Genomic DNA, 18,110 nt, shown 5'->3' on the forward strand with positions numbered 1-18,110 from the left:
GATTGCTCCGCCGGTGGAGGGCTGCACGACTCCAGAATTGTGAAAGGTATCATCTTGGTGGAATGTGGTTTCGTCATTCTCGAATACCTCTTGTTGTTTTGACATCTTAGCTTTTTTGGGTGGGTTTTTTTTGTGTTTTTGTTTTTGTTGTTTGGGAATGAATATGACTAGCTTCTAGTGTCTCTCCCCACAGACGGCGCCAATTGTTCCGGGTGTAATTCCAGAGCAGATATTTGTTACCACTCGTAGCTCGTAGAATGATGTCCTTGCTTGAATCCTCCTTGCGGTCTCCCGAAACGATGAACAAATCGAGGGCTCGGCTTTGGCCGAGCGTACTCACTCCGACGCTCAAGTCGGTAAACTTAGAGAGAAGTTGTTGTAACTTGGCTAAGAGTGTATTGTAGAGAGATAAGGAAGATATTACCAGATGAATAGTGGTTATTAGGTCAATTTGTGGATCCTTTCCTCAATGAAGGTTGAGGAGTATTTATAGGCATTCACCTTTTGTCACGTAGTGGCCAAGTGGCCAAGTGGCTAACAGGTGAAAAGGTCGTTCTACCCTCGGCCGATGGACCTATGGCAGGCTGGCCGAGGGGTCTTGGATATGAGTACGCGGATGTGTGTCCCGGCTGGCTAGTTGTCTGGCCGAGACCCAGGTGACAGGCCGATGGGCTCCATCGGCTAGACTGTCTAAGTCGTTGACTTTGCTGTGGATACCCTTGACCTTGCTCAATATGTTGACTTGGTCAGCGGTGCAGAATATGCCCCATCAGTTAGAAACCAAATACAATTACAATTTGGCATGCTTATTAGAGAAAGTTTTGCAAGAATATCTCATGAAAAATTAACGTATGTAAACAACCAAGCAACCATATAAGACCATTATCCTGTCGATAGGACGAAGATTATAATAAGATCTCGAACTACTAGACATGGTACCAGACTCTCGGGATGAACATTTCACGATTCGACATGCGATAAACATTTCGCATTCAAGATTCGGTGCAACAGAACGGAAGCCAAGTACCCCGAATTCGGCAGAACGGCACAAAAGGGGCGGATGAGTGAGTGAAGTATAGTATATAATGCATAATGACACTACCTTAAGAAAATGACTCATCAAAAATAGTCACTCAAGGACAAGTGTACCACATTTGAAACTCGATAATAGAATCGTTAATGAGCAAGTATGAAACTCAAATGTGAAGTATACAATGTCTTGTTAAAGGCTCCTACCTAAATGGGGGTGTTACATTAAGTTTCATATCATGTCAGCGTCAACCCAATTACTTAAATAGGTCACAACGTATTGACCCTAACCCATTAATTTCGCGTCGGGTTCGTGTCGTGTCAATGATTGTCGTGTCTAGTCCCAATGGTGGATTTAGGGAGGCTAGCAGGAACGCTCACCCCCACTAAAAGATGAAAATGTCGCAAGTTTTAGTAAAAAAAATTCCATTTTCTTCAAATGAAATTATATCACATTAGCAGAATCACAGTGTAAATTAATTAAAATATTAATTTAGAAAACACACCGAATAAATGGGAAAAAAATTAATTTGATTTTGATTTTTTAAATTAAAAATTACTTCAGAAGTAAAAATAGTGTTGAATAAAATATCCTTAAACAAAGTTTGAGTAATTTCGAAAGTTCATTAAAATTGTCGAGACGAATAACAATCGGTAAAACAATCTGCAAGCCCAATAAGAATCGTTTTTTTTTTTTTTGTTACTTCTATTTATTTGCTAGGGTTAGCGCTCAGCAGTCGAAATACCAAAAAAAATGGCGGATGAGAATAAAAAGATGAAAATGAGAGCGGAATGGAGGGTGTCAGGTTGCGCAACGGAGACGAAAGAGAAGGAGAAGGAGAAGATATTTGTGCAGGTAATGCAAATTAAAGCGGAAAAATTCTACGTAATTGACACGTCGAACGGGTGTGTGAAAGAATTACCCGATATCCTAAACCACTGCATGAATTCCATCACTTCAATCGGGTCTGTCATCTACCTCGTAGGCGGCCTACCCTCTTATATGTGCGGAGGAGGGGCTAAAGATATTGTCTATGCCACTTATATGTTTTATCTAGACACAAACTCGGAATCGGACCCAGACGACTCGGACTTGGGAGGATGGAAGGAAATCCCTCCTTATATACCTCCTGCTGATGCTTATGATCCAGGTGCACGTCTTCCTAATATTCCCGTTGGTCTTCCTACCGCGGTTTCACTCGCTGGAAAAATATATATATTTCCTAGTCATAAAAAGTCGCCATCCGCCTTAGTTTTCAATTCCAATACAAACCAAAACCAGTGGGATACTTTACTTCCGCCTTCTGAAGTTGGTTTTTTCGACATTACTTCAGCTGCTTCTGCTTTTGCAGACCCTGACAATAACCGCCTCGTGGTCTCCTTTAAAACCATATCTTCCATCTATGCTTACTATCCTTCAGACAACACATGGGAACTCATCGTCGATTCTTTTGGATTTTCCAATTTCGTCTTTGTTAAGGGTGTGTTTTATGTATACCTCCGCAAAACCCGGGATTTAGTTATGGCTTTTGATAGTGTTACCAAACAGTGGCTTGAAATTGAATTCACCTCAGAACCACCTGAAAAAATGTGGAGATATAAGTTTAAAGATATGTTGTTACTAGGGAATGGTCTTATGTGTCTTGTTTATTCCATCTGTAAATTGGGTGATTCACCTGGCATTCTTGTTTCCGTTGCCAAGTTCAGATTCAAGCGTTGTACTGACCGTCCTGGTGTACTCATCATCACTCCGCTTCCTATGGAAACTTATAAGCTTAACACCATCTCTTCAATCTTGGATTACTACCCATTCTAGGTTTTCATCCATATCATATTTATTTTGTTTACTCTTTGCTTTTGTTGTTTGCTTTCATTTCTTAATTATTGTTTAGAGCAATCTGCTACTTTGTGGTTTTTGGTGATCTTCAGCGTCTCTATCTTAATTGGGTCGGATTTGGATGTGTATGTTAGATGCTGGAGTTGAATCATTGTATTTTAGACTTGATCTTATTTGGGTCATTTATAAGCTAATTTATTGTAAGGTGATTAGTCACCTCAAGTCGGTTTTGTTGTGTTACAATTCAGATTATTTTGGGCATTAGTCACCACCAAATTGTTGAGTCGTATCAAATCGAGTGGTGGATTGGTCGGCTCAGATTGTGCTAGCTCTAGAGTCGGGAAAACTGAAGTTTCATGGCTAGGTATAAAAGCATTTGAACTCACCAGGCGGCGGATACCATGATAGACTGGGGATTATAGATGAGGGCAAGGCTGATTCGGTTGAATGCTTCGCATCAGGTTCATCTTCCTCAGTTACTGGCAAAATTTGTTGACCTGCATCTCTGTCCGGTGTTATTAAGGGCATCAACAATAGAGGTTTGTCAACAAAGGTTTGTGTACTTTTTAGAGGTTTGTTAACAAACCTCTCTATTGTTGGGAATGGGGGTTGAGGTTCATAGATGAGAATGGTTACAATTTTGTATACAGGTTTGTGTTTTTGGTTGTGAGTGATAGTGGACCCCATGCACTATACTTTTTATGAGGTTTGTCTATTGTTGTATTGAGGTTTGTTGTTAGAGAGGTTTGTGTGTGGAGTGATGCGACATTAGATAAACCTCATTTAGGGTTTGTCTATTGCTAATGCCCTAAGCCAGGATGTTCTGAATCTACTGCATCTATCTTCTTCAACTCTGAGCGACATTGTTGTGGGTGTGGGTTCAATTGACTATTATACTCAACAAGTAACATAGACATTACCTGCAGAACAGTTATGGACATCATCGCTAAGACGCTAACCCATTTCCCAGTCAAGAAATACAAGTCGACCTGATCATTAGAATATAGATGGCATAGGTAAGGTCAATTACTCAATTTAGGTCAGTCATTTTCGGAGTAGATCAACTTCCATCATGATAAGCTTGGTGCCGGGAAGGCTTTTGATTCTAACTACATTGCAGCATGTGTTAACTAAATCACTATTATACTCCAACATTATTGATTATTGTACTGAGTTTTCAGTGTTTTTGTGTTCTTTTCCAGAGACGGAGAAAGAACGGGTTCTATCAAGGATCGGAAAACAACAGGCTGAGTTGCTGGGGTTACCTGATTCTCATCCAGTTCTGTCTATCGAAATATTTATCTACTCGTACTGCTATCAACAATATGGCCTCTACTTAATCCAAATGCCGTGTGTTTGAAAGAAGACATATTTAATTATGCATTTTTTTAAAATCTTAAATGTACTAGGGAGTATTTGGCTAGAGAATATCTATATGCAAGTCATGATCATTTATTATTAGCTTCAGCTAGTTACAAGTTTCTTTCAAGATCAGAATATCGCAGCCTGTTTCATTACGTCTTTTACAGTGTGCTCACGATCGATTGACACAGTGCAAAAATTGTTGCGTCCAATTTTCTTCCTACATTTTTCCGATTTCCTCCTTTCTGCTCTGGCTTCTACTGAACTTGCTCATGCAACTATTACTTGTGATAGTTACACAATCGCCACCAATCAAGGTAAATTATACCATGCACCCAGGAGTATGGTGCATGATACTCTCTCCTTTAAACTTTTCTTATAATAAATAGTTATTAAATTTAATAAATTATAAAATTATAAAAAATATATCATTATTCATAATTTTTATTTCTCTACGAATATAGATCATATTTGATATATTTTGTTATTTATTTTAATTTTTCTCATATATTTACATCACGTAACTGACATATTCATATCATATCACATACTTATTTTTATTCCTTTAAATTATTTTGTATTATGCGGTTTTGATATGAAATAAAACGTTCAAGATCGTCATTGTTCAATATATTTGAACAATAGAGGCATATTCACTAAACTATAAAATCATATTCACTAAACTAAAAGTGAATATAATAGAGGCATGAGATGAATATCACACTACATAATACATATTCATCAAACTACATTGTCATATTCACTAAAATTAAAATGAATATGATAGTGTCATATTGTGAATGCATTACTACAAACACAAAACACTAAAATTGAATATGATAGTGGTGACTACTTCTTATAATTGGAAGTTAAATTTTTGTTTTTAAAAAAAAAAAAGAAAAAGAAAAGGAGGAAGTTGAGGATGAGTGGGGAGTGGGAGGGAGTATAGAGTATCCTACACATGGGTATGATATAAGAATTGACCAATCAAGGCTTAGTTTACAGTTGTTTTATTTCCCGTCTTTCTTTGGGAAGTTTTCGGAGTTTAAAGTTGCTTACTCCTATAATTTTAGTCAAATACTCCCATCTGTTTATCTTGGTCAATAATTTACACCTATTTTATTTCCCGCTCACATTATAAAAGCAAACAAATAAATTCCTAGGGTTTTTAATATAAAAAAATCTCAAATCTTAACCTGCCTCTTTCTTACTTCCTTAAATCAAATCAATTCAATTTATTCCTATAATAATAATTTCCCCCAAATTGATTGATTGATTTATTGATTATTATTAATTTACCCCCAAGTTGTCAAGTATGGGGACGGAAACAAAAGGGAAGAACAAGATAATTGTGCAGGGAATTCAAAATGATACGGAAAAGAAGAATTTACGTTCAATATTCTACGAAATTGACATGGGGAAAGGGTTTGTGAAACAAATACCTCATGTCTTATACCACTGCATGAATTCCATCACTTCAATCGGATCTGTCATCTACGTCGTAGGCGGAATACCCTCTGATAAGCCTAACGGATTTATTAAACCTATTGAGTATCGCACTCATATGTTTTATCTAAACTTAGACTCGGACTCTGACTCAGACTCAGACTCGGGAGGATGGAAGGAATTCCCTTATATACCTCCTATTAATGCTTATCGTCATATTCCTTTCTGTATTCCTACTGCGGTTTCATTTGGTGGAAAGTTATATGTCTTTGCTGGTCGTAAGAATTCGCCATTCGCTTTGATTTTCAATTCCAATACAGACCAGAACCAGTGGGATACTTTACTTCCACCTTCTGATGTTGATTTTTTCAACGTTTCTTCCCCTAGTTCCGCTGTTGCAGACCCTGACAATAACCGCCTTCTCGTCCACTTTAAGATTAACTCTTCCATCTACGCTTATTATCCTTCCAACAACACATGGGAACTCATCGTCGATTCTTTTGTATGTTCCAATTTCGTCTTTGCTAAGGGTGTGTTTTATATATACCTCCGCAAATGCCGGGATTTAGTTATGGCTTTTGATAGCGTTACCAAACAGTGGCTTGAAATTGAATTCACCTCAGAGGTACCTTATAAAATGTGGGCATATAAGCATGCTGATATGTTGTATCTAGGGAATGATCTTATGTGTCTTGTTGATTCCGTCGCTACATATGGTGATTCACCCGGCACTCTTGTTTCCGTTTACAAGTTCAGAATCAAGCGTTGTACTGACCGTCCTCATGTACTCATCATCACTCCGCTTCCTCTGGAAACCTATAAGCTTAACACCTTCACTACACTCATAAATTACTACCCTTTCTAGGTATTCATCCATATCATCTTTATTTTGTATCATTTGGGAGGTCGTACCGAGTTATGTTTATTTTTCTCCCATTTTTTACCACGTGTCTGGGGTTGTTTCATGAGTTATCGTATTCGATTTCAGTCTTAAATAACAAGTATTCATCTATTTTTAACGAGTTGAGTGCCTATACAAATTGAGTAGATACGACGGTAAGAAAGTTTTATATTCTTCCACTTGTTGTTTTGTTGTTGATGGACGAAATCGGCTCATTTTATTTCCAATATACATAAGCTTATGAAGGTGTTACTGCTTTAAAAAATTGTGCATATAAGATGTCAACAAAACTAAATCATGTACAGTATTAGGGTACTGATTTACTAACGTATTATGGTAAAAATGAGTTTATACTTGAATATTTGATGAGAATCTCTTGTAAATCTTACCACATTTAGGTTATTAATGTGTGCCCTTAGGGCACACGTTAGAAAAACCCTATACATATATGTATATATATATATATTAAATTTATAGGGTTAATTAACGTAAATACTCTGAACTATAGGGGGTCTTCTTATAATAGTACAAACTATATTTTAACTCAAAATAAATTCAACTTTAGGTACCCTCTTCTCAAAATACACTTAGGTGACCGACTACCTGCTTAACTGGTCATTGTCATCTTAAATCATTTTTAATAATAAAAAGATTATTAGTGTATTATTAATCATATAGAAATACTAACACCACCATAGATCTCATAAAAACACTATATACACGCATACACCATTTTTGAGGATGGATTCGGATATCAATGTTAGGCTTTGGATCAACCCCGACGAAGCTTCGGGTAGTAGTGGCTGTGTAAAAGGGTGGGAATAGGGATTTTGGGGTGAAGGAATTCAGGGTTTGGGCAGGGGCGGATCCAGGATTTAGAAGTAGGTTGGGCTGCGTTGACGTCGATGGTGGCGAAGCCCTTTTTTTTTCTTTTTTTGGAGAATTACAATATAAATCAGTATACAATTGAAAATGTGTATACTTGTTAACAAATATTTTTTTCAGTACTATTCATAATACAAGTTCCGTTAAATTTAACAACCATTATAAAAAAACAAAGACTAGAAAACTCCGTCTTTTTGGAATATAATATTTTGTATTCTCAAATAAGCGGGTATCTCAAATTTGTTTTAAGTAAATCAACAATTATCAAATTATTATGGGCTCTGTTTTACTTCTCGCATTAACATTATACCGATAAAATGCCAAACCAAAAAAAATGCTTGTTATGGGATTTGAACCCCCGCCCCTGACAACAAGAAGGAAATTCCTCAAGTTACTGCTCTTGCCAACTGAGCAAGGTTGAAACAACAATCATTTACTGATGTGAATTCATTATATTCCTAAAAACTAGTTGGGTTAAGCCCATATAGCCACCTATGTAGATCCGCCCCTGGGTTTGGGAAATTTGGAGTTAGAGAAGACGGATTTGAATAATTAAGTCGGTGTAATTATGGTGTATGCGTGTATATAGGCAATATGGCGATAGATTTGTGGTTGTAAGGCTTGAGTAGTGGTGCTGGTGCTGGTGCTGGTGATCGAGGTAATGGGGTGATTAGTGGTGGTTCTAACTGGTAAGGCGTGAGGGGGAAGGTAAGTGTCTAAGTGATACAAGGAGGTAATGACTAACGGATGGGTGAGGATATTATTGTGAAATAACAATAATTGTGTCAAAATAATACCGTAAAACGTCACGTCTGCGCCACATCTACTACACATGGACGCCATGACATTTTTAACCTGGTATAACAGGTTAGAAATTGAACAAGTTTATTTTGGGAGAAGGGTACCTATAGTTGAATTTATTTTGAGTTAAAATATATAGTTTGGACCCTTATAGGTCAGAGTATTTATTTTAAATAACCTAAATTTATAACAGTGACAACCTAATACGATAGAAAATCGTAAAGATACTTAATGTTTTTATAGAACTTATTGTCTTGTTGATGATCCTCATATTTCAAACACCGACTTAAGGTTTTATCGCAAGTTGATGACATGTATAGTATTATTTCACCTCAAGTCGTTTGATAAAGGTTTTGTTAGAAGAGTAGTCGTTACGAATTGATGTTAATCAACATTTCAGGGCACCAAAGTGAAAATTTTCTAATTTAATATAATAAATTCACTTTCAACATCGAACATGATAATCGTATAATTACAAAATACATTAATACATGATGTGACACCTTCATTCATTGCGGAAAAGTAAACACATAATTCTAGATAAAAACTGCATGGATATATTTGTAATAGGTTCATTTGGGTAAAAACCTGTAATTTTTAAAACCGAAAACGAAACCTGAACCTGTTATAAAAATATCCAAATGGGAAGGTGTCAAACATGCAAGGTCTAAAGTAAATCTCATAAATAAAACATCGCTAAAGTCGCGAAACAAAGTTATACAACCCAAATATGAAAAAGAGAGACATATGTCCCTAAAAGTATATGACATAAAAAGTGTTTAAGGGTCACAATAAAATAAAGTCAATCTAGGTCCCAAGGTTACTTTGCTCGCTAGCTCGTCCATGTACTCCATATATGCATCACCTACCTGTCAATCGCATTTTATACAAATACGAAAGCCACAGTCAGTGGGGATTAACTCCGAGTTCTCCCAGCCACGAAATGTCATAATTAATATAACATGTAAACATAAGAATATGAATATGAATAACACATATTCATAAGAGGGGCAAAGAGTCCAAACTTGCACACACAAATGAAAGGCTACACACCCTAGCATATGAAAGGCTACGCAAGAGCATATTCAGCTGACAATCCAACAATATCTCCAATATCAATAATAATCCAAATTCCAGCTAACCAACGGTACCATAATCCATGAGAACAAGCTAAAAGGGCAAAGAGGCAATAACAAGACTCAAACATAAGGCATCCAAAGCATCCAACAACCAACATGTGAAATGATAATCACCAATATCAAGGCATCCACATAAAACATCCAATAACAACCAATCTCACCTCAAAGACAAACCCTCGACCCTAGTCCCGCGACGGGTCATCGGTCAAATCGAGGCTAACCGGTTTAAACCTAGTTTGACCAAACTCGTTCGGTCAATCTGGCCCAGCTCAGAGTCTTGGCTTACTTTGGCCCAAATCACAAAATTCATCACAATATCATTCTCATGCCATTTCCAATTTCTATCATGTGAAAAACTATCAACATAAGGAAATATATTCCAACTTATAAAATAACCAATTCAACGGAAATATTAGCTTAAACAATTTCCTACATGCCAAAATACCAACATACTTCAAAACATGAACCATAGGCCCAAAACATCAAACAATAGACCCAAGACCCGACCCAAAGTGACGGGTCAAAATCCGGGTCGGACCCACCGGGCCTGCCGGGCTGCCGCGCCCCTTTTACGGGCTTTTTTGGCGGTTTTTCCGCCCCTTTTTCCTTTTTCCTACCAAAATCCGTTTCAAGCTCAATTTAATATCGTCTCAAGCAACAATCAACAATACCCATTTCGTTTCAATACTTAAACATGTGAAAAACAACATATTTAACAAACTTTAACAACAACAATTCATGTGAAAATTAAAGTTAACATGTTATTAATCACATAAGCATCCAACACATCATAAACAACACTAATGTGACATTAAATCGTCGAGTAACTCGGAATAGTTACCTTAAGCTAGCAAAGAGACAAGTAATAACTTGAGAAAGCTTCTAAAACCCAAAATTATGCATCATCTTCCACATATGAGTCACCTAACTCATCTTCAAATTCTTCACCTATAAGAACAACAAAAACATAATTATTAAGCTTAAATTCGAAAACCCTAAAAGATGAGTCTTAAAACAAAATTGGGGGAAATGAAAATAAAGTTTACTAGGAGATGAGGATTGAAGATGGGGTTCCAAATATATAAGTTTTATGCAAATTGGTGGAGAAATGAAAGATTTATGAAAGATTTAGGGTTTGTAAGGAGGATTTTTGATAGGAATTTGGTGTTTGATGAAAGGAAGAGAGAGAGTGAATTATGGAGGAAATAAAAATTGAAAGAGGGGACATTGGAGGGTGATGGCCGGTCAAATGGAGGGGTGGTTGGTCAATTGTTTACGTTTTGGGTTTGCTTCGACGGTAATTAGGAATATTCGTCGAACGCGATTTCCGAGAATATTAAAGTTCTTAAACACGATTTTACTAAAAGATTAAGTACTTATATGCCCAATATCCAAACTCGTTTACTCAACGACCGTAAGAAATGGGAAAATCCCAATATTACGACTTTTATCAGAAATCTATTTTATCAAAGTAAAAGGTTTAAATATAGTTTAAATTACTTTTAAACATTTTTAAACTATCAAAAATAATTACACTTCTTCAAAATAAAATAAGATTATATTTTATCAAATAAATTGTATTTCAAATAAATTAATATAAAATTAAAATAGATTAAAATATTACTTTTAAAATATAATAAAGGTCTTCAGATTTACGGTGTGTTACACATGAAATCAGTACTTGAATAGTTCATTTAATTTCGGTAACATTTTATATTTACACCTCTAAAAAAAGTAGCAACATCATCATGTAAGTCTGACATTGGAAAATAAAATGAGTCATTTGGATATCGTGCAAGAAAAACAAAACAATATTGAGAAGAATATAAAACGACATTGCCCTGATATTTATCCAATCTCTCTAACTACGTTTAAACAAGCAAAATTGTAAGGCCTTACGTTATTTTTATGTTAGGTATATTGTCTTGATATATTATTATTTACCACAATTAACTAATATTTTGCCACGATTCTGTTAACCATATTTCTTAATGAATATGTTTTGAAAATTATCAAATATTTGATTTCTAATTATTATTTATATATATTATTTATGCTTTTATAAGCTTATATGTTTTGTATCATATAATGTTTAGGTATCAAATTTCGGAGTGAAAACATAAATTAAGAGAAAACTGGTTCTGTAATAAAAGTTGCTTGGGAAATTCACCTACTAACTCATATATTTTCACACTATACTGTTTTCTGATCTGCAATTTCTCAAATTTTGGTATTTGAGATAACTTTCTACCTCCTCTTGATAATGAATGACTCCCTTTGTGTAACCAAAACACGGATAGATAATCAGTTCAGAAATAAAATTAATTAATTTTGTGAGAGAGAAAAAACAAAAATTCAAAATAAACTAGCATTTTTTCGGACTGTGTTATAGTGACGATTATTCACATGTCCGTAACATGGCACCATGTAATGGTGAATACCAAGAGGGTCGTCAGTCGTGTACGGTTGGACACCGAGGCCTGATGGTGCCTTTAGAATCTCCTGAAAAAAGAGCACATCAATTGATCTGGTTCACTCTTCCTGGGGGAAGGTTTTTACAGTTTTAAGAGCGGTCTGAAACATAGCTTCCGGAAAAAACTTCTTTTTTTATGAAAGTTCTCAATTTTTTAGTGAAAGTAATTCGCTCAGAAATTGGCCAGAAGAAGGGATAATTGAACAACCAGAATATGGGTATATGATTGCTGAAAAAAAGATGACATTTAGGGTTGAACTTTACAAATAAAATTAATTAAATTACAAACGTACATTTTCTCAGGAAATACGAATTTTAGGAATCTCACAATTTCAAGTGGAAACGATTCTGATATTTCATCGTCATCAAACGGAAGAGTGAGAACATATTTCATCTTTGCAACTAGCTGTATAACATCCAAATATTTTTTTCTATTCTTTCCAATCAATGAAAGAACCTTGGCGACCCCTTCAGCGGTAAGGAAAAAAGATTAGGAACGTACCCGAAAATAGGAGTGAAGATGTTAGCGATATAATTCCACCAAGACAATTTTGTAACACTACGAGATTTTTTCCGGATTCTTTTAGAAAAGAATCCCGTAATGCATCAAAGTACTTGTCTAAGGAGATGATTGGTTCTGTCACCAAACGTTCATTGGGAAATTTACCTATTAACTCATATATTTTCAAAATACACGAGTTTTCTAATCCAAGCGCTTTCAATTTCTCAATTATTTGTGTCTGAGATTTCTTGGGTGAAATAAAAGATCTGAGATACTTTCTATTCACGTCCCCTGACCTACTTTTCCATTGAATTTTTTGTAGAAAAATTTCAATCCAATCTGCAAAAATATAATAAATAAAAAAAAAATGAAGTCCTACATTACCATTGCTAAAGGTAAGGAGTATTCAAATACTTCATTTAAAATTTAGGTAACATTTTTAAAAAAACAGTAACATAATCATGTAAGTATGCACATCGGAAAATAAAATGAGTCATTCGGACATCTTCCAAGAAAAATAAAACAATATTGGGAAAAAAATAAAATGACATTACCCTCATATCTATCCAATCTCTCTACAATCAAATTGTAAGGCATTACGTTATTTTTTATGTTGGGTATATTGTCTCGATATATTATTATTTACCACAATTTACTAATATTTTGCCACGATTTTGTTGACTTATATCTTAATGAATATGTTTTGAAAATTGTCAAATATTATTCAAAGTTGGTAGAAATATGAATTTTTTCCAATTCAGACACAACTATCCCAAATAAGTTCTACAAAATCAACAAAATCTTCAAAACCTACCTCCTCCCTCATGTCGCCCTTTTTTTCTCTTTTCTGTAAAATTCACTTTTCAAACCAGTCTCATAACTACATCTATTTTCTTTATTCACCTCCATTAAATACAGAAACAAGATTCTATATCCAGTTGTATATTAACATTATACGACTAACCTATTTATAATATATCTAACTAAAGCCCAATCTAATATTTTTAAATAAAAAACTATGCATGTCCAAATCTGAGTGTAACTAAGCGATAATTGCAAAACCTCCCACTAAACCTCTCTTAAACGACAAACCTCAATTATTCCCTAATGTGGAAAACTTCCATTCTCATTTAAATACAATCAATTCTGAATGTTTAGCTTTAAACCAAATAAATGCATCATTGGTACGTGAAATCATATCAAGTACACATTAAAATTTGATGATATATTAGTCGATACAAGATAAAAACATTATCAACTTCCCTACAAATTAAAGAAACCGAGTCTATGGGAAAACATATGTAGCTAATAATGTTTCAGAGGTCATCGCTTTATATTTCAATGTCTATGAACTTGTAAATTATACCTACATGCAGAATACGAGATATTATGAAAAGAATATCGGTTATTATGAAAAGAATACGAGATTAAACATAACTGTAATGTAGTTTAAGAAATACGAGCTAATAAGAATATGTGTTATTATAAAAAGTATATGAGCTATATGAAAAGAACACGAGCTTAAAGTTAATTGTAAAGTAGTTTTTAAAAGGGTTATTTAATGGGAATACACTGAACTATTGTGCCTCTTCTCAAAATACTACATACTTTAAATTAACTAGGAATACTACCAACAAATACACCCCCTTCCATCTAATAGAGTTGATCTCTTTTTGACCTATTGTAGCAGGTAATGTGTTAAACAGACTCACTTTTTTCTTTATTGAACTTCATCTTCTCCCCTTACACTTCCATATCTGCAAAATTTCGTGATTTGTAATTTCTCTTTGAAACTCTCAATATACCCACATCACAATACATTCAATTCATTACAAATACTCAATCTACAAATTTACAAACTAGAATACAAGTCTTCACTATATCACTATAAATCACAAATCATATATTATTCAGATTCGCCGAATATGTGTAATCATAAAATTTTCAAGCACTCATCTTTTATTTCAATTTCACCATGCTTATAGAATATTGTAGTATAATACTCATTATTATTTTATTACTATTATATGATTGATGATGATAATGTTTGCGAGAAAGTCGACTAATTTGTTGAACTCATTACTACTAATCTCAATTCATCCCCACCCAATGTTTTCGCCTATATCCATTTCCACAAAAACTCAGTTGATCTTCAAGGTCTCATCTTCCTCTCGCAAAAACATGTTTTTGAGCGATTTTTATCATGTGGGTACTTGAGTTTGTATGTAAGTGAAGTGGGTTTGAGTGTAAATTGAGTATTATTTGGTTCATTTTGCAGGAAATAGGAGGAATTTGAGTCCATCATCTCAGTTGATCTTCAAGGTCTTCTCATATTAATCCGAACTCTATTTTAACTTATAATAAACCATACTATTGCTCTCTCTTCTTAAAATACACTTGTCTAATTTGTAACCTGTAAAATCAGGTCAAAAACTATATGGGTCCATCATCTCACCCTACCAACCAACCACCACCACTCCACCACCCTCAATTCACCAAATACTTTCCACACAATTCATAGCACACACCTCAAGCAACTCCAAAGCCAGTATTTTCTGCACTTTTGCTTCGTTGTCACCGCAATTAACAATCCTCCGCTTGATTGTGAACACTACCTCCGCGCCGCCAAGCTCGACGCCGTTGATCAGGAGCATATACGGAGGTTAAGATCCCAGTCACGTGATTCTAACGATGGTGAAGTGGCTTTTGTTCAACGATACGAGATTCTGGAGTTGGGGTTTAGAGAAATTCCTTCATTTCAAGGGTTATGATTCTTGACATTTGTGAGCTGCTTGATTTTAGGCGTTCTCCTACTGTCATTTTGATTTGTCCATGGTTTTTAGGGGAATTTTAGGGTTTGATTATGATTATTTGATTAGTTTTGTGAAATCAGCATAGCAAAAGAAAAGCTTACAAAATAAATCGATACATTACTCAATTATGGTTATATTAAAGTGGTGATTTATGGGTTTAGGTGGTCGTGGGTGATGTAGTTATGGCGGTCACGGAGTGATGGTGGATTAGTTGTTGGGGCTGAGGATATGGGCGTAGATGATGGGGGAGATTGGTTGATTGAATGGGTTTGTGAAGAGAATAAGGGAAGTGACTTGTTCAGTAGGTACCTGGTCACCCAAGAGTGCTATGAGAAAATAGGGTAGTAGGATGGGTTATTATGAGTTAAAATGAAGATTGGATTATTATTAGAACACCACCAATAGTTCGGATTATTGTTGTTAATTAATCCTAAGAAATTAAATTTTTCATATTCACCCAACAAAACCCAGTATAAAAGAGGACACAAACCTTGGAAACAAGATTAATTTAACAAAAAGTTGAAAACTTTATACAAAATTATAACCAAAATTCAATTAACTTATCAAAATTTAAACTTTTCAGATTTAAATAAATAACAATAAATAACTACTTCAAGCACTACAAATGAGATCAATAACTAGGGGAAATAAAACTTTAGAAAATAACTAGATAACATCACTTCAATTAATTGAGGGAAGAAGAAAAGGTGATTTTAAGCGATGAACGGATGAACGAATGAACAAGTACAAAGGAAGGAAGGAAGGGAAAAAAAAAGGAAGAAGAAAAGGTAAAAATTAAGGTAAAAGAGAGTAAAGGTGAATAAAGGATGAAATGCGAGATTTTAAACAAAAGTAATCGGTGAAACAGGTAGTCCTTCTACCTGTTCTATTATGTGGGATATAGGGCATTAGTTGGTAGTATTCTTAGTTAATTTAAAGTATGAAGTATTTTGAGAAGGGGTTCATAGTTCAGAATATTCTCATTAAATAACCCTTTTAAAAACATGATCTAATTCAAACACTTCTCAAGCTAAAAATGTTGAATCGGATTTGTTAGACGAGCTTTCATTGTTTAAATATTTCAAATTCTAATACAAAATCTATGAAACTATATATAATGATTATACCAAAAAATAATCTTGACACGGAGATGTAATTATTTCTAATTGTCTTTTCAAAGCCATTGATTCTGGGTTAAATGTTTCATCTTCTATTGAAGTTTCATATTTCTTTGATGATGATACAATTAATGTTTCATCTGCCATTCAAGTTTCGTCCGCCATTAATGGTAAAAATCGATTAAACTATTATTGATTTTGATTGAAGGAGAGTTATTATAGTGGGTCATGTGTGTAAATACCAACACTATTTTCATAGTGGGTCATCCTGATAACACTCTATTTTATCGATTTTTAACCCACATTTTATCTCTTATATATGTAGTCGATTTAATAACCCGAGTTAGCTTAATTCACCCATATTTGTACTATATAGAATATTAGTCGTCTAGTTTTATATAATGTAAATTTCATTACCTTTTGGGACATTGGTACTGCGATTCGACATTTTATTTTGTAGGTACCAAAAAAGAAGAATCTGATTAAATAAGAGACGGAACTAACCGGGTCAAGGAGAGCAAGTTAAACTGTATGAGGCCGAGAAAGACCATTTGAGTTGTCTTCTATTGGGCCGCATCTTGCTTGTCATCTTGGCCCTAAACTTGGACAAATGGGCTAAGATATTTTATTGGTCTTTTCAAGGCTTAGTTGGAAAAGGGTCTTTATTTTTCATTTGTTTTTTTTTTTTATATAGAAAAGGGAGGCAATAGGTTTAGAGAAAGAACAAAAAGGAGAAAAAAGATTACGAATCTGAGGTAGTATCTTAGACCTTGTAGTTTTGAGCATATACACATTTTTTTATGAGCATATTACCATTTATAAATATAGTTATTGAGCAATATTATATTTTTTTTAGTATAATGTTTTAGTAAATGTGCTCAAAAACTTTATACTAAAGTAGAACTCAAAAACTTTAAAATAAAACTCAGAAAATAAACAATAAGATGTACAACCTCAGAGGCCAGAGGCGATTCTAGAGGGGGTGCAGGGGGTTCATCTGCACCCCCAAAGATAAGTAAAAGTTCTGTAGTAGAAATACAATATAGCTTCAGTGGTGTAGTGGTTTGAGCGTCAACTGTTAATCTATGAGGTAGCAAGTTCGAGTCCCACTGCCTGCGTGTTCGAAAGATCTGGAAAGATTTGGTCTTTTTTACTCTTTACTTGACGTTTTCCTTTTTCAAGATAGTAAACTCTTAAATTTAGAGTTCCAACGAGACTTTGTCCCTTCTAATGTACGGATGACATCAACTTTTTCACTACAAAAAAAAGCAATACACCATATAAAAGCCAAGTACTACATACGGCTTGGGTAAAAGAACAATTGGTCTCCCTTGTGACGGGTTACCATTGGTGGCGGATATTTTGTTAGTTAAAATGGTAACAAAATGGGTTAGTGAAGAAAGGAGACCACATGAATAGTGTTGCAGAGAGAGAAAAAGTGGGTACTTTGTGAGGTAAAATGGTATCCGTCACTCAAGAGTGACGGATATGTGCCGTCACAAACAAGAATTTGTGGTAAAAGAAAAGCTAAGCCAACTTAGGTAGTCATTTTCCTATTTTCAAAGCTACTTTATTATGCCATAATCAAAGACTTTCTCAAAAACTATATTCTTACTTAAAACCGTCTTAATTAAAAACTTCTCGTAATAATCTCCTTTTATTATCACCTCTATTTAATCGGGAGGTGACCGTCGTCTTTAAGTTAAGACGTTGAGAATTGGTGTTTTTGATAATTAATTTGTACCTAATGCAGAAAGCCGTAAAAAAACAAGTAAAAAAAAATACACAAAATCTCATTATAGAC

At 34.6% G+C, this 18,110-nt stretch overlaps 1 protein-coding gene across 1 annotated transcript; it reads left to right on the forward strand.

The window, feature by feature from the left end:
* Positions 1-1,764: 1,764 nt before the first annotated feature.
* On the forward strand, positions 1,765-4,286 carry LOC141593983 (uncharacterized). The gene is made up of 2 exons (XM_074414198.1): positions 1,765-2,845; positions 4,069-4,286. The coding sequence occupies exon 1, from the start codon at positions 1,784-1,786 to the stop codon at positions 2,843-2,845; it is 1,062 nt and encodes a 353-aa protein (XP_074270299.1). The 5' UTR covers positions 1,765-1,783; the 3' UTR covers positions 4,069-4,286.
* The last annotated feature ends 13,824 nt before the right edge of the window (positions 4,287-18,110 follow it).

The sequence above is a fragment of the Silene latifolia genome, chromosome 8 (genome assembly GCF_048544455.1).
Source record: "Silene latifolia isolate original U9 population chromosome 8, ASM4854445v1, whole genome shotgun sequence".
NCBI lineage: Eukaryota > Viridiplantae > Streptophyta > Magnoliopsida > Caryophyllales > Caryophyllaceae > Silene > Silene latifolia.